This window comes from Nyctibius grandis, chromosome 5, assembly GCF_013368605.1.
Source record: "Nyctibius grandis isolate bNycGra1 chromosome 5, bNycGra1.pri, whole genome shotgun sequence".
Classification (NCBI taxonomy): Eukaryota; Metazoa; Chordata; class Aves; order Nyctibiiformes; family Nyctibiidae; genus Nyctibius; species Nyctibius grandis.
In genome coordinates, this window is record NC_090662.1 from 79,357,822 (window position 1) to 79,383,444 (window position 25,623).

Genomic DNA, 25,623 nt, shown 5'->3' on the forward strand with positions numbered 1-25,623 from the left:
CTAAAAAAAAAAAGTCCTGGCTGCAGGCAGTATGACTGTAGTGTCCTATACAGTGGACTATTACTGCACTGAGTACACTCAGTGACAGTCTGAAAAGCGAACATACCTCAGACAAATGGCAGGCATTGGGGACTGAAGCTCACCAGCATTTTGTAGGAAAGTTAAAAGCATCGATCACTTGGTAAGTCTGTTATCAGAAGAAAAACACTTCAGTGCTTACAGTGTGAGAGGAAAAGGGAAACACCGACTACTAAAATGAGGATAAAAAGAATTTACTGTCCACCTCATGCACACGTTATGCTTTTCACAATACACTTCATTTTCTCTTTCATTTTCCCTCCTTACCAAGGGTCAAAGCTTTGTCTACACAGCAAAACTAAATCATTGCTGACAATTGGGCGCAGCCAAATGCAATTTCCTTTGTCTACACTTGTAACAAGATACATACCCTGCTCCAGTTCAGCTGCACCCCTTGTTGTCAACAACTGTCAACAGCAGTTCAATTTAGTGCACCAAGGAGAGCCCAAACAATTTGGAAAGAATGATTTAAGCCAAGTGAGTCTCACCCGGCTCCTCCAGAACACACACGCAGAACAGGCAATGCAAGAAAAACATTTTAAAATTATTAAGAAAATGAACAGTAAAAACCCACCAGATCTGGCAGAGGCATTGAAAGTATCTGAAGTTACTGAAGTGTTGTGACAAAAAAAAAAAAAACACAACTGGCTTGTCAGTTGCCTAAGTTACAAAGTCACCTATTTCTCCAACACTTTGTCAGAGAGGAGTCTGTGATAAAGAAACTAGTTACAGTATCAGCACCACAGTTTTAATTATTTTACATGAAAAAAATCATAAGCCTTACGAACTGGAAGAAAACATCACCATAGCTAATTTGAAAGGGATTCTGCCACTTGCCCTATAGAAGGCAAATCCAAATAATGTAGACAGCACTGGTGGCGTCTACAATAACTTTAAATCATGTCGATATTCCCTCTCACACTTCAACAGCCAAAAGAATGATAGTCTGCTTGGATTAATGCAGTACACTGTCATTAGGCTGGCAATTAAATCCCATTTCTGAGATTGTGTGATCTGAGTCACCAACATCTGCAAATATCTTTACATCTTGTGTAATAGCTGGCCTCAGGTCTTGATACACCAAAGTAAAAAGGCCTTTTTAATGGCTCCCATGTTATTTTGGACTTAGAACTTCATGATGACAGCAGCTTCTCAAAACAGCCCATGAATCAAATTTATTATCCAGTTTGTCATGTGGGATCTTCTTAACTCTAAGCCAATAGAGCAACAACGAATCAAGGTCATTGTTTATATTGCATGAATAAAAATTAACCACCTGTTCAAAAATTTTTCTTTTGACACTGAAAGGTATTTGGTCTTATAGACTTTTGACATATGCAGCATTCACCAATTCTTCTACATATCTGGGAGTATGTGAGAACTCTCAAACAGCATCTCCTCTCATGCCAGTCTGTCTTGACTTTAAAAAAAAAAAATCTGTCAGCCATCCTACTGCTTCCAACATCAGTAGTTACACATGAGAAAGACAACGCAGTTGCAGGATGCTCACCCCAGGAATTCATTTCCTCCCCAACAGTATCGTTGAATATTTAAGCAGATTAAGTGATTTTCAAATGATAGTTTAGTGGTAAAAACAGCAGCACAGGACCAGATCAGAGAAGAGGCAGCACATTATGGGCTTTGAAAACAAAGTCTAGCTCTACAAATCCATTAAATAAGGAAAGACAAGAAAGAAAGAAAGAAAGAAAGAAAGAAAGAAAAGAAAGAAAGAAAGAAAGAAAGAAAGAAAGAGGAGGGGAGAGAAGAGGAGAGGAGAAGAAAGAAAGAAAGAAAGAAAGAAAGAAAGAAAGAAAGAAAGAAAGAAAAGAAAGACTACCTTCTCCAACCACAGAAGATGTTAAGATAACCATTTATTCCCTTAAATTAGAGCCTAACCGTGAGGCAAAATAAAATGTATGCTACACAGACCTAAATAAGGAAAGTTACATTTAAAAATTCCAGTCATCATCTACTTCTTCAACAGTTACTTGCAGTACTTGCCATACTAGAGGAACAGGCACTGTTTACAGCCAGGAATCATAGGGCATAGCCAGTAAACACACCACCTAACAGTAACTACAATGAAAGCCAGGAAACTTTGCTTGAAGTGCACACCCACAAAGTTTCTCTACAGGGTTTACTTTGAAGCGGACTGCTGCCAGTGACCCAAGGCCATCTACAACAAGCACCTGCATTCATAGCACAAGATGGCCAAGCCAATGCCCCAAGCCCTTCCCCACCAGAAGCAGGCACGCTGCAGGCAGTACCTCCTTGATCCGCTTCACAAGCGCATTCTGATCAAAGGCAACCGCTTCTGCACACTGGTGAAGATGATCTTGGTACCGGAGACACAGCTGCAGCACCTGCTGGGGGTCCAGCTTTTCCAGTTTGGTGTTGGTTGGAGAGGTCTGTCCACTGAGGAGTCCTACAAGGCAAGAGAAGGACCAGAGTTAATCTGACTGTTCATATAACAACTAGTTCAGCTACAAGCAGAGAGGCAGCAGAAGAAAAGCTTTATAAGTGGTAATGAAAAACTAATTCAGGTCCTTAGTCCAGTGAAGGCTAAAAGTGGGAAGGACATGGACTGAAGATTTATGGATGTTTAGGATTTATAGCAGTGCAAAGAACAGTTCGCCATACAGCTTAGCCCTCCTTGACAGGACTTAAACACAGATTCTAAATGCAGGTCCATAACGCACATCAGCTTGGTTTTCAGCGCTATGCTGTGTAAAGTGAGTCCTGTTTCTTCTCCACAGACAATCCTACACTGTGAAAAATTAACTCCCTCCTCGTTTATGTATGACAGAAGGGGAAGGAGTTGAGATCTGCATTCCCATAGTGGGCATGGGACTAAAACTATTTTCACTAGAATCATGCTGTCAAAACCAGAGCTCTAAAAATTCACTGGTCCCCCAAAACAAACCTGAACGAAAAATGACTCACCCCTAATAATTTAACTTAGTTGGAATGTCTGTGTTTTGCCTACCTTGCCTTTTTTAAAGCTTCAGAACCCTTTCACCTTCTAAAATTTTTCTTTACAATCTCAAAGACTGGCAATATACTTTTTTTTTTTTAATATGGAATTAAGACCCTTACCTACTTGCATGACCAGGTTTCACAAAAAGCTCACCAAAAAAAAAAAAGGTATTAGACTTAAAATTGGGACACTGGTAATACGCAGAGGAGCGAAATTGTCCAGAGAAATTTCTCCTGCCCATTGTTTGTTGTCCACATAGCACAACTTGAGAACCTTTGCTGAGCTCAAGCATACATGTGCCATAGTGTCCACTTTCCCCAAAGCTGCTGGAAAAAATGATGCTAAACTCTAACACCATTCTTTTTTCGCTATGTCGTTTACTTAGTTTCATTTCATTTTCCTTCAGCATTAGCACTTTTTTCTTCTTGGGACACCATCTGTGACAAACAGCACATACCCACAATCCGCTTTTCCCAAAACATCCATCAAGCTATGTAAACTGAATTCAGTGACTGCACGCATGTGCCCTTTGGGACTCTCAGTTTACAGACAGGAAAAGACATTAAAACAGCAAATGTAAGCAAGTATCACACTAAGCAATTAAAAAGCAATAAATGCCAGTTATTTGGATTGGAAAAGTTCTTCTAAGAATGTACCTCAGTGGGAAATGGAAACTATTTTGGACGGCCCCCATGCCGATTGGAAGCTACAACTGGTGACATCAAGTTCTTGCCAAAACACAAGAACAAGACAGAAATGAAGACATAAGTCAGAAGCATCTTATGAATTTGAGAAAGTTAAACCTCTTTGAAAACATTTGCAGACAGAAATGAAAACAAAACTAGGACAGCAACTTCATCAGATACAATGAAGTAGGTTTACTTTTCATCAACACTCAACATTTTATTCTCTCAGGATGCTCTCAATTACCCTTTGCACAAAACCTTTTCTTTCCTCGTCTTAAGAGGAAAAAAAAAAGATAATTTTCTTTTACTGACTTGTTGCCCACTACAATTGTGCTGCCTGAGTCAGGAGGTCACGAGAGGAAACAGACACTTCATTTATTCTCAAAACCCTGTATTAGCAATAGTCGAATTATTTTTTATGTTTTAGAAAGAATAATCTCAAACAAAATCTTAGGTCCAGCAATATCAATTGCAAATCTTTCAAGCCCACTTTCAGCTGGAGTGCAAAACTAATGGGTGCAAACACACTAAAAGAAATAAGACTTTTTTTTAAATGTGTATGTTAATGATCTAGTGCTTCCTCAGTTTGTTAATTCTGATCTTCTATAAAATTATCATCAAGATAAATGTTCAAATAATGTTGTCAGCTTTTAATATGTTCAATGTTCACATAGGAATGAAGAGTTCACCATACACCTGAGGCAATTATCCTGTTTCTGCACCGATCAAATACACGATGCTATCAACCAACCAATTTTCTTTTATTACTAATCTCTCACCAACTTCAAGAGGAGGAAGAAATTAGACCTCTATTTAAGAGATTTAATTAACATGAAGTGTGTATTTTGGCCAACTTACGTCGCTTATGAGAATTTTGAAGCAGAATAGGCCAAGGACTGTAAAATGAGCTATAAAGGAACATGCTACTCAAACTTATATTACATACATACAACCTTGTACAGGTTAATTTTGCTTTTAGCATTATGTAATGAACTGTAAGGAGCCTCTAATTCACTATCCAGAAAAACACAGGCTTAAGTGAAGGGAGACGTTAACTGTTCAGCTGGAATTCCTTCATAAGAAGGCAGAGGTGGAAATACAATCCAGTACAAAATGTTTGGAGTAGAGATAAAAAACAAACAGCATATGCCACTTAAAGATAGACTATGGTATTATTTTGGGTGATGCAGTAGGGAGAAGCCAAAAGAATTTGCTTCTCCAAAGGCCTCTAGGCTCATGCTGACAATGCCAGAGAACAATTTAGCTTAGAGTTTCAACTTGCAAGAGAGGAAAAAGCAAACAGCAGCATGAAAAAGGCCATGCAGCCTTCCACTTGGGAGAAATTCCCATTGTCAAAAAGTCAATCCACCATTTTTTGTTGTTCATAGTAACTACTTACTACCCATGCTATAAATATTAACATTTTCTTAACATTAACATCCCCCTCCGCTCTGGTGAGACCCCACCTGGAGTACTGCGTTCAGCTCTGGAGCCCCCAGCACAAGAAAGACATAGACCTGTTGGAGCGGGTCCAGAGAAGGCCCACGAAAGTGGTCAGAAGGCTGGAGCACCTCTCCTATGAGGACAGGCTGAGAGAGTTGGGGTTTTTCAGCCTGGAGAAGAGAAGGCTTCGGGGAGACCTCATTGTGGCCTTTCAATACTTAAAGTGGGCTGGTAAAAAAGACACAGAGAGACTTTTTACCAGGGCCTGTAAGTGACAGGACAAGGGGCAATGGTTTTAAACTGAAAGAGGGGAGGTTTAGATTGGACATAAGGAAGATATTTTTTACAATGAGGGTGGTGAGACACTGGAACAAGTTGTGCAGAGAAGTTGTGGATGCCTCATCGCTGGAAGTGTTCAAGGTCAGGCTGGATGGGGGCTTTGAGCAACCTTGGTCTAGTTGAAGATGTCCATGCCCATGGCATGGGGGTTAGAACTAGATGATCTTTAAAGGTTTCCTTCCTACCCAAACCATTCTGTGATTCTACGATTTTATTAATTCACTGCACTTTATTTTTTAGCAAGTCAGTAGCTTTGCTCCAAAAGACAGATGGCAACAGTAAGTCATCTTGAAACTTCATAGAAGAGAGACTGCAGCCACTCAGATCCCAGAGAGGTTTTACTAGGGAAGCCCAGGGTGTAGAAACAGAGAGATGCAGGGCTGGAAAGGACCCCACCCCTTGCCACTGAACCCAGATCTCTTCCCTTCCTCCTCTCCCCAGCAGCAGGCAGTGAGCCCAAACAGGTTTAACGCAATACTTCCGCCATGAGCTCTGCACTTAAGACACAGCAGCACACTTCCCTATGCCCATGAAAAACTTGAGACCCACAGGAAAAACCCTGAACCAAAAGTGAGACATAGAAAAGGGTAGGGGGTTAAAAAGGGTGTTGCTGGTGTCCTTTGTTCCTATACTAAAAGAAAGTTAAGGAGGTATCTAACAGCCTCTATGAATTCAGCACTGAGAAAGCTTCATGTTTAGAGCAGAGAGATGGCCAGCACTTGCGAACCTCCAGGTATATCATTAAACCACTGCCCTCTTGAAAATCACTGTTCCTTCTTACAGCCTTATCCCACACTTTGAACTCTTCACTCAACAGGGCCATCCTCAGTGACTGGTCTACACATGGTTTGTAAGAGGATATGAGATCATATTGGTTGCAACAAAATATTTATTAGGTCACTCTTACAAGTGCCAAAATGGGGAGAGACAGAGGTCACTGAGTGGTTCAGGCTCACTCCTGAAACAGCCAGAATTTGAACCTGGTCACCAGCACATCTCAGAGCAACTAACTGCTGAGCTATGACCTCTTCTTCACTGAGGAAAGGGTGTTCCTGTGATTTCACCTGTGTGATTATTACTCCTTGCCCCCCAAGAGCACGGTTCTGCTCTTAAATGGGAAGAAAAAAGCATCTACAGTTTTAACTTCTTACTAAATTGAATACTCATTTCTCAAGCTGTTGGTACTCTTCCAAAGAAGGAAGCACACCAGGAATCATCTTTGCACTGTCTGAAACCTCGAGATGAGACTGCTTGGCACATGAGTGATGCAACATACCCCAGCGTGATAAGGAAAGGCAGCATGGAGGATGTCGTGGCTTGGGGAAAACAAAAATGGCGAAACAGGAGATGGACTACTACAGAGCTTTAGTGCATAGAGAGAAAGTGCTTTGGCAACTGCCAAACATGCACAGTCTTGGCTATCAAATTACACCAGAACAACAAATAAGAAGACAGACCACATTACGTGTCTGCCACGATGAAGAGAAGTAAAGATCTCCCCCCCCACTCTGGATACATCTGATCAGTAAACAGCATGTCCATGAAGGTGATAAACAACAACTGGGACAAAGAAAGATTCACATTTCAGCTCCTAAATGGTGCTTTAGAAAAAAACAACCCAATACACCAAGTATGCCGTGCATAGAGAAATATCATATATCACTACAAGTCTAGCTGACCCACAGACTTGACAAATCTGTTATTGTTTCCATATTCCCTGGCAAAGCAGAGGCATGTTAAAACCATTTTCCTCCTACTTAGTCATCTCCTTGTTGGTTCCAGGTCAACATACACTTCCAACAAATCACATCCTACTGAGCAGAAGAAAGCTGTTAGTTTAAAAAACGTTTTTATGACTAGAAGTGAAGTTCTTGAAAAAAACGCTTTACATGCTATACTGATTCTACATACATACAGAACATAGTAACCCCCCTTAGTTTGACTGTTGCTTTAATGGACAATCCTAACAACAACTTGAATGCTTTCCAACCTGAAAAGTATTAATATTTCTTTTTGACTTCTGTATTTCCACTTGTCAATCCCCTTTTCAACCAGTAACAGCAGAAATTACAAAAAGAAAACCAAGAGGTCCACAGTTGTTAATGTATTATTACAGACAGCAAAGCACATGATGCTGTGGTCTTGTTACTACTTTTAATACCAGCAAGGGTTGCTGTCATCAGCTAACCAATCTTTCTGTGGAATATAAGAGAGAACTTTAAAAGTAACTCCTTATTTAATCAGACCAGAAGTCTACCTTGCCCGGAATACTGCTTCCAACATTTGACAACAGTGGACATATAGAAAACAACATCTTTATCAGTTCTTCTTCCTCTGCCACAACCTTCCTGCCTCCAAAAGGCATTAATAAACATTTCAGGCACAAAATACTGTGCTCAGTGAAGCTATGATACTTGAATTTCACTAATCTTTTTTGAAAGGTATACATTTATCTCCACAGTATCCTGTGGCAATAAGATGCTTATTTATGCACAGCATGAAGAAAACTCTTTTCACTTGCTTTACACTTGCTACTCTGTAGTAGTTGTGCTGTGACACAAGAGAAATCTATAGAGCGCGGTGTACTTTCTCCCATTGTCTTTCCAAGCTCAAGAACCCCACTGATCCGTCTCCTCTCCCACAGAATACTTAATTTCTCTGATTACCTCTGTAGCACCTTCAAATACCTCTAACCTGAGGCCTGGCTTCCCTCTTTAAAAGCCAAGTCAATTCTTCTACAATGTATAATGGTTACACCTCTAACAATGCAGTTGCTTCTACAATTGCTACCCCTTTGCTGGACCTACAAATCAGCAACACCCTTTTCAAGAGCATGCATTACAGTCTATTGCACGTGTCGTCACCTCTTCTCCCGGAGCAAGGTTAAATGAAACAACAGGTTACACACCACAATTAGCAATAGTTTGTCAACTTTACAGAGGCGTTCCCGGTTCTGGTACCTGTTTCTGGAGGTTTATTACTGTGTATGGTACCGTTTTTTCTAAAACCTTTTCTGTGAACACTTCTCATTCATTCTTGTAAAGAATGACATACTTCTTTTGTAGCAAATGCTGATTCAACTAATGATTTTGCTTTTCTGAAATTCTTCTCTGAAGACAATCCCACAGACTCTTCAGCAAGCTACTGGAGAATCTAGAAAGCTTTTATTAAGTATATGCTAGTAGAAAGCTGTTTTCAAGGAATTTCTACTCTAGTCTCCTAATGATTTCCTATTTAACCTGCTAGAGTTTGTGATCTTTTGCTTTCCTAACACAAGTTTCTTTTTGCCTTTTTTTTGTGTGGATATCTTTTTGCCTACAGCTCCCTTCATACTGCTTTAACTACACTGTTTTTCCCTCTCACACCCTTCAAAATCACCTGTGCTGCCTGCAACTTACCTTATTTCAGCTATTCTCAACTTCTCCTCTTACCACCCTCATTTTTTATGAGACTCCTCTTCATATATTTAATCCAAGACAGTAAAACTTTTTCAGCTCTTTTATTCCTCATTGAATTTGAGTAGACTATAGTTACTATTAATATAATAGCATTGAGTAATTTCATTTACCTCATTAAGACAGCATTAGTTTTAGCTTAAAAAGCACTAGTGTTTTTCAAGTCTCCAGGATCTTTCCTGTGTTCCAAGAGCATTTAAAAACAATCAACCCCACAACTTGCCTCATCAAGCATTTCTAAATCTCTTGGGTAGAAGCTACATAGTCTGGTCAGTTTCTTAAAGTCTGGCCTCAGTGGCCACAGGTTAACTATTATAGTCGCCTTTCTTGTTGCTGTTTGCATGGGGAGATTGTTTTGCCAGTACCTTCAGGCATCCCAAGTACCAAAAAAAGATCCACACAAGAAACAGATGAAATTACATCCCTAAAGACCGAGTCTTCTTTCTTGACCGTTACTACTCGCACAAGTTTGTAGGTAGCAACTTGCTATTAGCTGAGATAGAGAGCCCATTTTCATATATTCTCCATGCAGGAGGACTTTATTATGACCTACGGAAAATAAATAATTGCACATGTATGTGCAGCAAAATAAAAGGTATTAAAATACTTCCAAACAGGTAAGGTAATCAGATTTACAGGGCTCTTACTGACTATATGCTTTGAATTTTAACTGAGTACTTCCTCTCTCATTCTTGAAGACTACATTTTCAGCAAAGCCTGAAGAGTCAAAATAGCTTTTTGGGGGGGTTGTTTTGTTGTGGGGTTTTTTGGTGTTTTGTTTTTTTTTTTTACTAACACCTCCGTTAGGAAACATCAAAATTTATACACTCAAATTTGGAAACCCAGGCAGCCCTTAAGAAAAGGGCATACACCATAGAATTAGTAAAAGTCAACCATAAAGAAACAGAAAGAAAATAGAAAATAAAAATAAAATCACTGCTACTCACGCAGAAATCTTTAAGCTCAAATGTGGGTGACCACATGATCTTTTTCACAGATCAGTTTATTTTCTAAAAATCTCACTGATAAAACACCTTGTAATAAAACACATATTCACTTCAAGACAAAAGTTGGCTTTGTCGACTGTGTATTTTCAATTCCTTTGAACTTTAATGGGGGAACACAATGACTGTAGGCAAACTGAATAGCTATTATGTGAGCAAAGAACATATTTGTATTGTGGCAAGGAATGTTGGCTGTAACAGCAGATTTTCCCTCTACTTTGGAGTCGGTACCATGTGTTCATTTACTTCTGCATGGGTGACAGATGGGCTGAAGACTCTCATCTTGTCACATCGTTTAACAGGCAACTTTTCTGACTGCAGAGCTCAAATATGCTCTCTGTATGAATACTGCACCTCGGCCTCCTAGCACAGTGTAAGCTATTGCCTATAAGACATTACTCACCAACATACATAAATCACCTCCCCTTCTGTTCCTCCACCATTTGTCTTAAAAAACAAACTTTAAGAAGATTCAAGACATTTAGGCTTCTATAGAAATGTAGTTTGCTACAATTCTAAGACACAAACCACACACTCTTACAGATTTCCACCTATTAAGGTCACATAATTTACATTAGCAGAAATTGTGATTCAGAGGGGGTTTTGTTGTTATTATAATTACACTAAAAGAGTATTTGTTTATGATATTTCTGCTTTCCTATTGAGCCTCATTTTTGCTTAGGACTAGATCCAGCAAAGATTTCTACACATTATTAAAGCTTTCGCCTGTCACATAGGGATGGCGATACATAATCAATAACATGCACACAATTTTTTGCATCGCTGAAGCTTTCAGCTTCTCTTATGTGATGACTTTTGCCCTGTGCTTTGTATGATCTGTATAGCAGTTAGCACAGTGGAGTCTGATCATGACCGGGACTTTGAAGACTGCTGCAAAACACAAATGCCTCCGTGACGCAAAAAATTTCTAAATTAAAATTTCCATTTGAAAATAAGTAAAACAGAAAGGAATCAGAAATGCTTCCTCGTTTGGACTGTTAGAAACCTGAATGTCCAAAAGGAGAAAATAGTGCACCCTTTCATGTACTGAGATTTCAGTCTGCAGTTACTTAGATGTGCCTCTCTGGAAGCATGAGATTGCCCAGTGTTACAGTTTCAAAAAGTCGCTAGCAGTTGCCATAAAATTGGAAGCATGTCTACCAACACCCTTCTTTTGAAGCTTCAGGTACGGAAAAAGGTACACAATATGCTTTGAAGAAAAGCACACAGCTGCACTTTGTCAACTAAATGCAGCCAAGAGCCTACCCAGTCCATCTCCCCACTGATTCTTCACTTCTAGAGCACACAAGTAATATGGAAAAGAAGTGGTTTTGACTATGCAATTGCAATATTGTATGGCCAACTTCCTGCAACAGACCCCAAAGTAAAAAAATAAGCATGAGGCTGGAAAAATGGATGGGGTAATTCACGGGAAGTGAGAGATGGTGGTCCTGTGTTATGCAATAAGCTGTATTTACTCTGCAGCAACTTTTTTTTTTTTTGGAAACCACATCAAGAGAGACCCAAGACCTACCATCATCTGATTACATCAGCACGTGATATCCATAGGCTACAACTGACCCCGTTATCCTAAGTACTCTGCAAACCCAAAGGCCAGAAGACTAGCGTCATTTTATAAGATGAAGAATTGAGGCACCAAGAGATGAAATGATTTATCTGAGACCACACAGAAACTGCTGTCCCTCGGCCTAATGACTTCACCGCCAGAACATCCCTCCCCTTCTCTTGTCCTCAAATACCAAAACGCCAGCAGGGCAGGCAGCAGCGGAGCCTGCTTTCCTACAGCACCGTCAGCGTTGAGCACTGAGCATCGGTGCGGTCTCTCCCACACAGATTCTCAGACATCTAATAAAGGCTCATAAGACAACCACAGCCAAATCAACAGCTTCTTCCCTCCGACCCCCACATACATGCTCCATAAAAGGGAAGGTCCAACTCCCATCTTCCTCATCACATGCCTCACCACAGCTTTTGCACAGGGAACTATTCACTTCACTAAAACCACAGACAACTAATCCAGTGGTCTTCTTTTTCCTCTAAGGTAGCAAAAGGAATCAGAGCACCAGGAGATCAAAAACTAGAGCTAGTCCCAGGAGAGAGGGAAGGAAAGACAGAGGGGGACTTCTCCATTTTAGCAACAGCAAGTTGTCACTTCAATTTTTTTATGCATGCAAAGCATTGAGAGGGTCTCAACTTCACCTGTCCACCCATCTTCTTTGAAGTAACAGGACCTTAACTACCTTTCATGTCTCTTTCCCACTGCAAAGTTTCATTGAAATTTGCCAGCAGATGCAAAGTTTGCTAAGCTGCAGATGGAAGAGAAAAGGGACAGCAGGAACAAACTCAATTTCCTTTAAATAAAATTAAAAAAAAAAAATCTACAAGCTAAAACTCATTTAATTGATTCTATTACCAGTAATAAAGATTAGCCTCATGACAATTTTTATTTTAGGCAAAAGTCATCGATATTCATCCACACAACACAGCACGTACTAACAGAAAAGAAAAAAAAACTAAAACCACTGGTTCAGTGGTTTAGAGGAAAGGTGATATCTAAAGTAACCCCTGAGCCCAAGTGCACCCACGTGAAGTTGGGGCACGTTTTCTATTCCACAATAACTGGCCTGTGTACACACACTAACCCCGAGTAAATTCAGTGGGGGCAGAGTACATTGTGCTGCTTTTACGAAGAGGCAAAAGCACACACGCAGGCAATTACTACAGTGCAGCTGAAGTGCTGCAAACCTGAGCTCACAACCTAGTTTTCTCCATGGTAACTTATTCATAGGCCTTGTGCCCAAGACCACGTTACAGAAAAGACAAAGGCAAAATGGCCAGCCACTTCAGGCTCACAGATTACATCTATAACATGCCTGTAAATAAGGTATGCTGCTTCAACAAGTAACATCTTTTATTAGATTAACGGATATTGCTGTCTCTTGGGTTTCCCCAAACTTTCAGGCACTTTCTTCAGTTCATATGTCAATTTGAGAGTTTTCTGTTCGGAATTTATTGCCACAGCATGGTACAGAGCAAGACTGATGAACAGGCCATTTACTTAAAGATTCAGCAAGTCCAAGACTTCAGTTTTCTTTTCCATAGATGGAGAAAACTTTTCTAAAAGTGGCAGAGAATACTTTAAAGATAGCTTCACTGAAAGAGTTCCTTTTAAATAAGTAATAGGATTTGTTGATGAAACTTTTTATCAATGCTTTATAATTGCAATCAAAGCACAGTGCTGATTCTGTTATAATCATCATTTATATACCTGAAATACACAGTTTCTATTTGGTGTGTAGCAGCACTTTTCCTGTATTTCCTATTATTTTTGTATCATCACAAAAAAGTAGGCATGGGATTTTTTCTTCCTCTTTCTTCACAGAGAATTTCTGTATCAGATCAACATGCAGTCAAGTGTTAGACTTCAAATAATTCACTTCTGTTCTGGCAAACACTATAGCCTCAATTAAAACTGCATCCCCAGACCTTAAGGGTTTGAGTGAATGCACATTGCCATAGTAAAAATAACATCACGGCCAAGGGTTATGGCCATGTCATGGCCTTTGCCCATTTTTCCAAGAGTGTTATCTAAAATATACATTAAAGAAGCACTGTCCAAAATATACTATTGACACTTTCTGGCTACAGGTACTAGGAACAGTAATTTCTCTCTACTATGCACATTCAGGAAAATACAGAAAAGAACAAGAGTCATCTGTAAATGCAACGGAGTTGGCATTTTCTACTTTATCTTCTTTTTTCACATGTGACTCAACTTACCACTCAGACATTTTACTAGCAATGCGGGCTGCCATTTCACATCCAAATTTTAATTTGAAGTATACTTATTTCTCCTCTGAAGGCTTTACCAGCGTGGCTTGGAACGGCTGCTCTACTCAGGAGTGGCAAAGTTCAAGTGGGGCTGATGAAACATTTTAGATGATATAACCCTTAGGTGCGTAGCTCATACAGCATATACTTCACAGAAATTAAGTAATTACTCCTTACTTTTTCTTATAACAAGTTTAACTGGACTATTTTGTTTATTAGGGTAAGTGGTTATCTACCAGCAAGTCCAACTGAGTAAAGGAGAGAAGTCTACCCACTGCATTTCTCCTGTTCAGTACGAAGCGAAGAGGCATCACTTTGGGAATCTGGATGCCCTCAGACAATTAAAGTTTTTCCTTTGGCAGCCCCACTGCCCAAATAGCACAAAATTATTCAGGAAGAGCCATTTTCCATTTAAATGATCCTACCATCTAACACTTCTTCTATGAACGCCTGCTGCCAAAGGCTGAACCAATGCTTTCATCCCTGTCCTAGCTCTCCCACCTGTATTTAAATATTCAAGTTTTGTTCCTACCTTCCTAATTCAAGTTAGCCAAACTCAAGCGCTGATGTACTTTTCTTTCTCAGTCTGCTTTGATTCTTTTCCTGCAACTATTAGAACCAATTTTAGAAGTAACTCAAGGAATACAATAGATGTCCTTTTCCCAGCAGTATTAGTATCTAAGTAACTATTACTGTTCCCAGCACTGTATTGCAACATAAGAGTGTCTTCCCTGGCCAGAAGGAAGCATAGAGCTGGCATGAAATTATAAGAACTAAATTCAGGATATTGAAATTACTCAAAGGCTGAGCTGGGGAGAGAAGGAGGAGACAATGCACACACTATTTACTTTTGACAGTGTGTTTAAAAACTAATCACTCAGCTTTGCAGGGCTTATTAGGGCACCTAAAACATTCAACAGTTACAGAGAAGTAAGTGGCCTGCTGTGCTCTGTATTGTATTACCTCCATGTTTATCATCTCCTGTCAAATACTGTCAAGTGGCAAAGTGCCTTGAAGAAAGACAAAGCGCAATAAGGAATCCCTAGCATGAAGCGTTTTAAAATCGCCAGAGGTGGAAAAAAAAAAATCAAGCAAATTGCACGTCCTCTGTAGTAGACAGTTTACATTCCCTTTGTACTTCAGTAGATGAACTCACTAGTAAAACATTATGAAAGAGTATCATCTTACTATTAAAATAGGCTGCTACTTAAGCAAGCTTTGACTGCCTAATGACATTTATGTGATCCTGTCCTTATAGGTAACCTGTAGGTAATGGTAATCTAGGAGTACTGCTTTTATCAGTTACAACAAGTAAGAGCACGGCGTTAGCAAGCCTGGGAGCTTCTTCAGAACCAGCTCCCCACACTAGAAGACAATGACTCGAGTCCCAGCGTGGCCATCAGCCTGGGGAGACACATCTCGGAGCCAGCCCCAGCTTCCACATTCCAGCTCTGCCAAGCACATGCGTCACTCCTTCTGCAGTTAGAGATACCCAGAATATAACAATTAATTTCTCCCTCCACTTAACCCCCCTGAAACAGTGCAGCTGTAAAAACATCCCCCCCTTATTTTTTGTTTCATATACAGTCTGCTGATGGTGTGCTCACATACAGCACGAACCTATTTCCTAAGGCTGTCATGGAAAGTATCAGTCATTTTATAGCAAAATTTCACTTCCTCACCGTAATGGTTCTAAATACGTGCTAGGTAGAGCTTTGCTCATCCTAAATCACATCTTCCTCAAGGTATTCATAAGGTCCATTACAAGACATATAAAGCTTTTTTAGCTGGAAAGCCTCCCAGCAGTCGGGAATAGCCCCCTGTCCCTGTTAAGGAAGGTAACCTCACAGAACTACATCCTGAGCTGATCTTAGGGTGCTCCGCCACTGAAAAGGGGATGGATCTCGCTCTGCCACCCCTCCTTGCCCCGTCCTTGTACCAACTCTGGTTCTCACTGAGCTCCTCCACACATGGATTCAGCTCATCAACCTACCCAAAAACTACCCCTTGTCGCTGTTAGTTCCCCATCAGCCCACCAAGCCAAACTGGATCACAAGGGGGCCAACAAGCCTCAGAAGCAGCACAAAACACACAGCTATAGGTATGTCTTTCCTCCTCTCAGCTGTTAGATCAGCTTTCCCGCTCTGGGGATGATCTAGAGACAGACAGACACTCTTCCTCAGTCTGGGGCAGAGTCTGGCATCCAAATAAGAGCCCGCCCAGGCACAGGACTCACTCTCGGCATCCTCTGACTACACCGAGAAAGAAAAATACACCATGTTATGGATGCATACAGCATCAGAATACCACCAGTTAGAGTAATTGGGTGCGTGAGGACATCCGTCTACTCCTTTTGCTCATAGCACTAGAAATTATGTACAATAGCCAAATAAAACTAAAAACACTGAATAGTTACTAAACTGTTGAGTATTTTATCTGGTATGGCTTTAAAAAAAGCCAAACAAACCAGATTTTCTGACTTGGTTTCCTACAAGAGAAACTTAACAGCATTTAAATTAACACATCTCCATCGGGTACTGCTTGTGCAAAAAGCCAGTTACAACACTTGGTGAGGCTCGGGCGCTGTAACCTTTCCAATAATTAAGGAGGGGCCTGAATCAGAGAGCAGAGCTGCAACGCTCATCCACTGCAGCTTACACATTGAGAAGCAAGGCTTGCTCTCCTAGCTCAGGCCTCCTGCCACAGTGGAAGGGCAGCACCCACCTCCTCAGCCCCTGGATCCTGAAGCATCTAGGAGGAGCACCTGAGCAAGAAAAAACTAGCTGGACACCTCTCCCCCTCCACAACACACCGCTGGGCAGAAAGGCACCTCAAGAAAACCCCATTATTCTATATTAATATATATACACATGCCCATAAAGCTCAATTTCTCTTCACTCACCATCTGAAACAACAACTTGGTTTGCGACACTGACAGCAATTAATTCTTACATTCTGTGCAGAAGGTTCTGACTTCAGATAAGAAATAAAATACCAGGAAGGGATGAGCTGTAAAGCCAAAGACATGCCTTGTTACCAGGCAGATACTCTTCTTTGTTATAAAAATAGTGAGAGGAAGAAAAGAAAGGACGTGCAGACACGTACACATCTCTTTTTGGGTTGGGGGAGAAAGAGAATAGGAAAACTAAATCTATAGAAGACACGAGTGATGGTTAACATACAACAGTATTTAACTCCTCAACTGCCTTAAAATTAAGGTACAAACCAATTTAGAACATGTTAAAACTTGAAAGTCCAGAGCCTTGAGTTCTTAAGACTCTCTTAGAAATGCATTAGTACCTTAAATGTTTTCATTCAGCTTTCTAGTTAATGAATATGTGATTTACTTTTTCTCCTCTGCTGACTTAATTTAGGGAGAGGCAGCAGCAGTTAAATGGTTTGTTTGATTCTGATAGCTTTCAGTAAAGGAGTGAAGCACACAACAAACCTGACCATTCCTCCTTCCCAGCTACATCGCTTGCACTTCTAAACAGGTCCAGCACACACACAACAGCTTTTCCTTGTCCAGTCTGCCTTGAAGTCTGGTACACTGTTCTTTGCTCATACCCAGAGCTGAGTCATTGCAAAAAAGGTCTGAAGTGTACACATGTCTAGTAAGGTCATTGAACAGAGAGCACTCAAATTTTTTCAATCAACACCACGCTAGCTGAACTTTTTGAATGAGATAGCAAGTCATCAAATTGAAAAGCTTCCAGAGAGTGACATATACCTGAGGGAATCACGTAACGAGAGAGTCAAATGTAAAGCTTTGCCTCCTTACACTACCATAGCGCCTCTAAAAGCCTGGTGATGAGAGCCAGTTGAATATAAGTTGCATTGTTAAAGTGATTTGCAAAGTTTGGGCCCTCAACAATCCAGTCTTTAAATACTTTTACATTTTGAAAAACAGCCCAATTTTCCACAAGTGCTCAACATCCTGAAAGGCTGTTTGCTAACTACACAAATACCTTACAGATGTTTGGGTAGCTGTAGACTCCTCGTAGCAACTTGCATACATGGTGGAGAAGAGGAAAGGGTGGGATACAGGACACACAAAATACCTCACATCTATACTGCTATAAGGCTCAGTACTGACACTTACTCCAGTCCAGAAGAGCCCTTTCTTAGTTTAACTTGTGCCACTATAGAAATGGTCTGCTCTGAACTAGAAGACATGAACACAAACAGAGCAAAAACCACACAACTCCTATTTTTATTAAGGAAAGGGAAAAAAAAAGTCATTAGATCAAGTCATATGTTTTAAAATAAATAAATAAATGAATAAAAAAGCCATGTCACTTCTATGCTCTACAAGAGCATTCACACAGGGGACAACTAGCAGCAGGTGTTCCAGTATAGACAGCTTGTAGATTAGATGCTGTTAATGATTTCCCATGCTTTTTTCTGGTTTTAGAAGACTCGTTTCGTTTTCAGAAGCAGGTTTTTTTAAAATTGCTCTATCACAACATTCTTTCATTATATCTACACCCTTTCTTAGGTGCTTTCCAACACCGCTCACCATCAAATTCAGCAAATACCAGTAGTTACTTCTTAGTTTCAGAGTGGTACCTGTTGGAAGGCAGCTTTCACTGTTCTGCTGCCTGTCTGGTGTAAGTCTCTCTTTCACAGAGAAAACTTTGCATTACTTGAAGTATAAAATATGATGAAGAATTTAAAAGAAGGGTATGCAGGAGCTGAGGACAAGGGGAGGTCCTCCTATTCATTGGCCAGGCACTGAAGTTACGAGAGGTCACAAAAGCTGAACCTCTTTATTCAAGCAAAAATTCCCATTAAAGCCAAATGAGGTTTTGTTGAATGAGGGCCACAGGAATGAGCCCATAGTACACTCTCAACCGGGAGCAAGTCAAAGCAAATTACGCAATGGCTGTCAGGAATCTGTGTACAGCTCTTCAAGCCACAGTGTAGGAGGAGCCCTGAAGCATCCTTAACCTTTGTCTATTTATGTCCCAGCACTGAGACTCCTTCCAACAAAACAAGCCATGCTTTTATATATTTTTATTAGCCCAATTTATAGCAAACAGATCTCTCCTCCTCTTCCTCTTTCCCCTCCCCTCCTTTCCACCCTTCCCTCTCCTTCCCCCTTGCTGTGTTGTGCTGTTTGTGTGGAAAAAACCGAGCTCCTGCCCTTGCCAAGAGTGACATCAACTCATTCTTATCCGGTGATGTCCAGCAGAATCCTCCTCTGATAAACATTTGCTCAGTGTCAGAGCCCCAAGGTTACTGGCTGCGTTTTGTTTTCATTGTCGCTTGTTTTCCGACACTTCGCTGCTCCTTATACATCAAAATCCCCCCTCGTGTCTTCAACCTGGAGCCAGAGTGAGGCAGTGAACAGGACATTCCTCCCCGCTTACCCAGGTCTTCCCGCCACCCCCTTCCCTCTGGAACAAGAGTCTGTTTGTCTCTCTATGAACAATAAAAAGCTGATACGGCAGAGAAGCAAAAAAATAGGAAAAAAATAGGAACAAAACATGTGCACAAAGCAATTCAGAAGTGCAGACCTATGGATTTTTGACCTTTGTTTTCTCTTTTTTTGTACAGATTTTCTCATATCCTTCCCTAGCATGCTCTAAAGTTAGTGAAGAGGTGTGGCTGATTAATGGGCTTATGTGCCTTCCTCTCCTTGCACAGCAGCACTCTCCACCAAGACTCAGCAATATTTGCTCAAATCTGGCATCTATGCTGTTTCATGCTTCCAGGCTCAGTCCCATCTGATAAAGCACCTCTGATTTTTTCCTCTTCTCTCCTCCCTCCTTTTTCCATCCTCTCCTCACAAGCTGCCAGCTTTCTGGAGCAAAGGGAAGCAGATGATGCTTTTCCTTGCACACTCCCCTAGCATTTTACCCAAGCTGACATTTATCTGAAGTACATCAACCTGTGCCTTCAGGCAACTAGTACTGAATGAAATGCATTACTGTTTGTCCCAGCAACGTGGAATCCACGGACAATCTATTAAAGCAAGGAGGAGAGAAGATTTTGACAAAACCAAAAGGGTTCAGTAAAAGTCAAGAGCCCTAAAATGTCTAGCAGTGAACAAAGAATGAAAATAGCCACCTTTTAGCCTGGGATGGCTCCTACCTATAAGCACTCTACAGAAACTTCAACTTACAGGATGACAGATACATTGCATCTACAACTGCGTTCTTCCTTGGGTCACTGGGGAGAAAGAAAAATCCATTTGTACAGTTTTCCAGAAGGAAAAGTCTGCTGTAATTGGAAGGAGATGTTCTGGTAGCGTCGACCTACAGACTCCCACTTTTCTAGGAAACTAGTCCTAAAACCTCCTCTGGTGTTTATGAAAAGGTTGTGGTTGTTCTGAACAGCTTATAAAAAACAATGTCGTTTTAGCTTGTACGTGGCAGAATGAAGGTCAATTACCTTCAGAAATCAAGTGAAGAAAAAAAAATCACTTTCAAATGTTACCATTAACACATACCAACTGTACTAGAGTGTTACAAGTACTGAGGAAAACAGATATAGAAAATTACTCCCTGCCACCATCACTTCAAGGAGTCTTCTAGAAGAAAGAAAGAAAGGGAAGGCGATTATCTGGCTTAAAACAAAGCATAGGAATCCAGTGTTCAGACAGGTCAGTCAACCTGTCCTTTGATTTTTCAACCTCTCCAATTCTCAGTGGTACAGCTAATATCACTTGGATCCAGCCGCTCCTGTGAATTCACACACGTTGGCGATACCTGCTGCCACAGGGCTACCTGCAACACCCGCTTACACAAGAGTAAACCCTGTACTCGTGTAGTTTCTCACTGTTTTTTATGCTTCCTTTATTATTACTGTTTTCTATTTCAGACAGAAAATGTTAACAAACTAGACAGTTCCTCAACTCATAGCCTCATTTTCTAAAAGCCTTGACTGCTCCCATTGAAGTTCATGACCACATCAGTGCCCTAAACAAGTAGGCAGAGTCCAAGTAACAGCCATAGTCGAGGTCAGGCAAGAAATATGTCCTCCAACAAACCATGAGGAAGGAACATACACGCTCTCAAATACACTTTAAACAACAAATAAGACATATTTTAAATCAGTTTCCAATGAGAAGGTTGCTTATCAAACAAAGATGTTTGGGAAGATCAAGGTCTTATTTCCTCTTTACATAACCGTTCTTTTGAAACTGTAAAACACTAGTAGTAGTTAAAAAATAAAGTAAAACAGCTAGCCTGCAAATACGTATTTTGCAAAGAAGGGTCCAATAGATTAATCTATGTGCTACTTATTGAAAAGAGAGAGGGGGTCGCAATGAGACAGCCATCTAAATGAATGGAAATTCTCCTCTTGCCTTGAAGGCTTAATAAGATGCCACATCCCTGCTGCAACAGATTGCCCTCAAGGTTATTCTTTCCCTTTTCACAACTGAACAGCCAGCCAGATGCACCACCAACAACACTACAAATCTAGAACTGAACATGTAATATCATTCCAGGGAAGCATGCATAAAAAACCTACACGAGCAGAAACAACACATGCCAGCCTTAAAATACAATTAAAAAATAGAGTGATTTTCCGGAATACACAAAGCACATTTTTAGCATCAAATTCATTACAAGCATTTGCACCGAAACATGTCCTAACTCAGTGGTCAGAGCTTGGCTGGAAAGGAAAGGGAAGAATTTTTTTGGAGGTATACAAACATCCATTTGATGCTACTACATCAGTGGTCACTTTACTGTCCTAAAGATGAAATAGTTGTTGGCTGATACATAGGGACACAGCTCCATAGGAAACCCAGGTGATATTCACACCCGTGCTCATTTTAGGGTTCACTTCTTTTCTAGGGTATTGTAATTTAGGATATTTGCATGAGTATTTCTAGTATCTGCAAATGGGATGTTTGGTCACAGAAATGCTAACAGGGACACAAATTCCCAAACGACCTTGACTATAATTAACCATCTAATTATAGTGGCATTTGCCCTACCAACACCTCTCTGGGAGTCTGGCTGTTTTGTCTCAAGAGATACATTGCCTGCAGAATTTGCCAGAGCTGCACTCGCAGCAAGATAAATCCCTATGTAAGAAGAGAGGTGATAGTTGCAATGCAGGAATTCATATGCCTATGAACAAAATAAACACTTTTTTCATCACAGGAAGAAAAAACATATAGCAGTGCTGTCTCAGGGGTTTAATTAGCTTAGCAGGAACACTGATAACAAGACATCTTATCAGGAGCTTTGCTTTCAACATAACCAATTAGTATCAATTTAAACAGAACAAGCTGAGATAAACGTGTACATAACATGCATAACCTTGAGGTTCACAATGCCTAATAATTAAGTACTGGATCATTTCCCATACTCAAGAGAGAAAAGTTTGTATAAATCAACAATAATCAAAGGAAAGTTGTTCTCCTATGGGGACAAGAAGGGTTTGAATCCAGTATATTATTTCAGCCAGTTGTCCTTGTGAAACTGAGCCATAGGAAGGCTCAGGGTTCTTGAGCAGCTTTTTGAGATTGCCAAACCTGATTGTGAACTTCTCCTTCCTATCATTTTGACTTATTTTTCTTAAAAAAAAAAATATTTCAGTCCACACTTCCAAAGTCTCTTATAGACAAAAGAAAAGCTAAGCCACAGCTAATTAGCAGAACAACTCTTCCACCCAAAACTGTACTTACGCACCTCCTTTCCTCTCCCTGTTCTTTTGCAGCCTTTTCTATCTGCTTTTCCATTACTGTTTATTTTGCATCTCCTGTTTCCAGCAATATTTATCGGGATTTTTTTAACTGCAATAGTTTGATGAGTCCTTTACTGATACAGATTTTAACCTCGTACAACCTCTAAACAGGCTGGATGAGCAGAAAGTGAGGTGGATTGAAAACTAGCTGAGCTGCTGGGCTCAAAGGGTTGTGATGAGTGGCACGAAGTCCAGATGGAGGCCAGTTACTAGTGGTGTTACTACAGAGAGCAATACTGGGGCCAATATTGCTCAACACGTTCATTAATGACCTAGATGATGGGACAGAGTGCACCCTCAGCAAATTTTCAGAGTATACAAAACTGGGAGGAACAGCTGACAATATCAGAGGGTTGTGCAGCCATTCAGAGGGACCGCAACAGGCTGCATAAATGTGCTGATGGGACTCTCATGAAGTTCAACAACAAGAAATGCAGAGAGGAATCACCCCAAGCACCAGTACATGCTGGGGGCTGACTGGCTGGAAAGCAGCTTTGCAGAGGAGGACTCGCGGGTCCTGGTAGACAAGTTGAACATGAGCCAGCAGTGTGCCTCTGCAGCAAAGACAGACAACAGATCCCAAGCTGCATTGGGAAGAGTTGCCAGCAGATCAAGGGAGGTGATCCTTTCCTTCTGCTCAGCACTGGGGGAGCCACCTCTGCAGTACTGTGTCCTGTGCTGGGCTTCCCAGTATGAGAGACACATGGACGTATGAGCACGAGTCCAGTGAAGGACCACAGAGATGATTAAGGGACTAGAGATCTGTCATACAATGAAAGGTTGAGAGAGCTGGGACCATTCAGTGAAGTGGAATACAGAAGATGTGGCCAGGTTCCTCTCTCAGGGGTATGCAATGAAAGGACAAGAGGTAATGGACACAAATTGAAATAGTGAAAATTCCACATAAATATAAGCTTTCTTTGTTTTGGTTTGTTTTTTTACTGAGAAGGTGATCAAACACTGGAACTTGTTACCCAGAGAGGTTGTGGAGTCTCCATCCTTGGAGATACTCAAAACACAACCAGACACTGTCCTGAGCACCCTGCTCTGGCTGACCCTGCGTTGAGCACGGGAATTGGACCAGACTGTCACTAGAGACACCTGCCACCCTCAGTGATTCTGAGCAACAGGCAAAGACAAAAATTAGGCTTCATAAAGGCACCAATGTCTTGTAAACAGTGCTTATGTAATCCCTACTACTCTTAAAGAACATTATAAAACTACTTCGCACGTTACCCCTTTGCAGTAGATTCATACCATATTCCTTTTGACAGAGAGCTACGAAGAATCACTACCAGAACAAGACTTCAGCTTACTCCCTGCTCGAATGCAGTGCTTGCACTATGCCTCTTTTATATCCGACTTGGTTAATGTAAACTAGTCAAGTCTAGTCTGAGTTAGAGAAGAAGCAGCAGCAAGGAGTACTCGGTTTGCATTCTGGTGTACAGCATTCACCATCTGCGAACACAAAATGCACATGTTTCTTATAACATGAAGGAATGCTTCTGGATCACTCAGGCCAACTGAGAGCGTTTCAAATCCATTCACTGGGCCAAATTCCTTTCTTAGTTACTGAAAAATGGAGCAACATGATTGTGGTTGGGACAGGAATTTTAGGCTATTGTAATTACTGTTGTATGTGTGAATGTATGCACGCACCCTCCCCACGTTCAGACTCAGTACTACTCCCATAACTGCACTGCAAGTTTCACAACGTGTAGTATTTTTTCTTACAGCATTAGCAAAGTCATAGGATTATCCCCTGTACTTCCAGACATCCTGGCTGCAGAGAGCTTGGAAACATATGTTCTTCCCATACTTCTTCATTTGCCTTTCCATTTTTTGTATAAAAAGCAAAATTCCTAAGTGGCAATTTTTGTGGTTAGCATGCAACTCTCCAGTGCTTAAGGCTGATAAAGACAGCTGTCCTTCAGCCAGAACACTTCAATCTAAGTCTTTACTTAGAGATAACAAAGGTAAACACAGGTGTTTCAACTTAGAATTCCTGTGATGCCCATGTAAGTTCTTAAAAATCATGCGTGACTACCATCCAGAACTGTAGTACACAGGAACGCTCTCCCGAGGTCACACGGGAATTAGCTACTAACCCCCCACTCATGCAACTTCTGCCACCCGCACCCACTGGCTTCAACAACCATGCAGAGCTTGTCTTTTTAACAGGAGCATCTTTGCCTTCCCCTCCTCCAAGCAAAGGGCCTGATGCCCCTCTCTGGTCCTCTTTACCAAGAGCATTCCATGCTCTACGTCAGAAAGCCTCTCCTTTTGCCTCATTTATCCTAACCTCTACCCTCCTAGAGCACGCCAAACTTCATAGCTATTTACCTCCAACCTTCCCACCTTCAGTCTTTAAGAATACACTTGATCCTCCACCAGGTCAATACCATAAAACATGTTTTGCAGGCTCCACCGGTTTTGAGACCAGAATACCGTGATGTCTCAGTACAATTTAAAAAGAATTAGTCTTTGTACGTTTTGCAATAGCTGCCCCATCACTTCTCTGCATGCTTTAACCAATCTGTCCTGGTTTAACCAGGTAGAATATGGGTTGAGGAGTTAGGTTTGCAGCAGGGTGCATCCTCCAGGTTTCACTGCAAGAGTCCCATTAGAGAGAGGGGTGATGTCAGTAGAGAACCTGGAAGAGAGCAAACAGTTTGCATCCCAGACACTAACCTTCACCCGACCACTGCCAGATACCTAGACAGGTTCAAAACAGAAAACCATGGGGCAGAAAACTCTTGCTCTGGAGAAACCATCGCTTCTCAACTATAGCTGCAGCACAAAAATCACAACGTAAATAAACTCTTATGTTTCTGGCATTAACCATGCTTTATTGAAGGTAACATTATCTTTCACTCATGTAACCCAAATGATTAAAAAAAAACACGGTGCCTTTCCCTACAGACAAACGCCAACTTCTCAACAGTCATCAGACCATATTCTGCAAGATTTCATCCATTCATGCATGATGCTGTATACGCTACAATCCTGGAAGTTTCTTTCCATCCTATTGTCATTTCCTAAAGAAAATTTTTAAAAGTCGTAGAGGCTTAGTATAAGACCCT

At 40.9% G+C, this 25,623-nt stretch overlaps 1 protein-coding gene across 1 annotated transcript in view; it reads right to left on the minus strand.

Annotated features, from left to right (window-relative positions):
- The window catches only part of BORCS5 (BLOC-1 related complex subunit 5), a 76,871-nt gene that overhangs the window by 20,553 nt on the left and 30,695 nt on the right, over positions 1 to 25,623 (minus strand). The window contains exon 3 of the mRNA XM_068402302.1: positions 2,346 to 2,503. Coding sequence (XP_068258403.1) covers positions 2,346 to 2,503 — 158 coding nt within the window. The remainder of the gene's footprint in view (positions 1 to 2,345; positions 2,504 to 25,623) is intronic.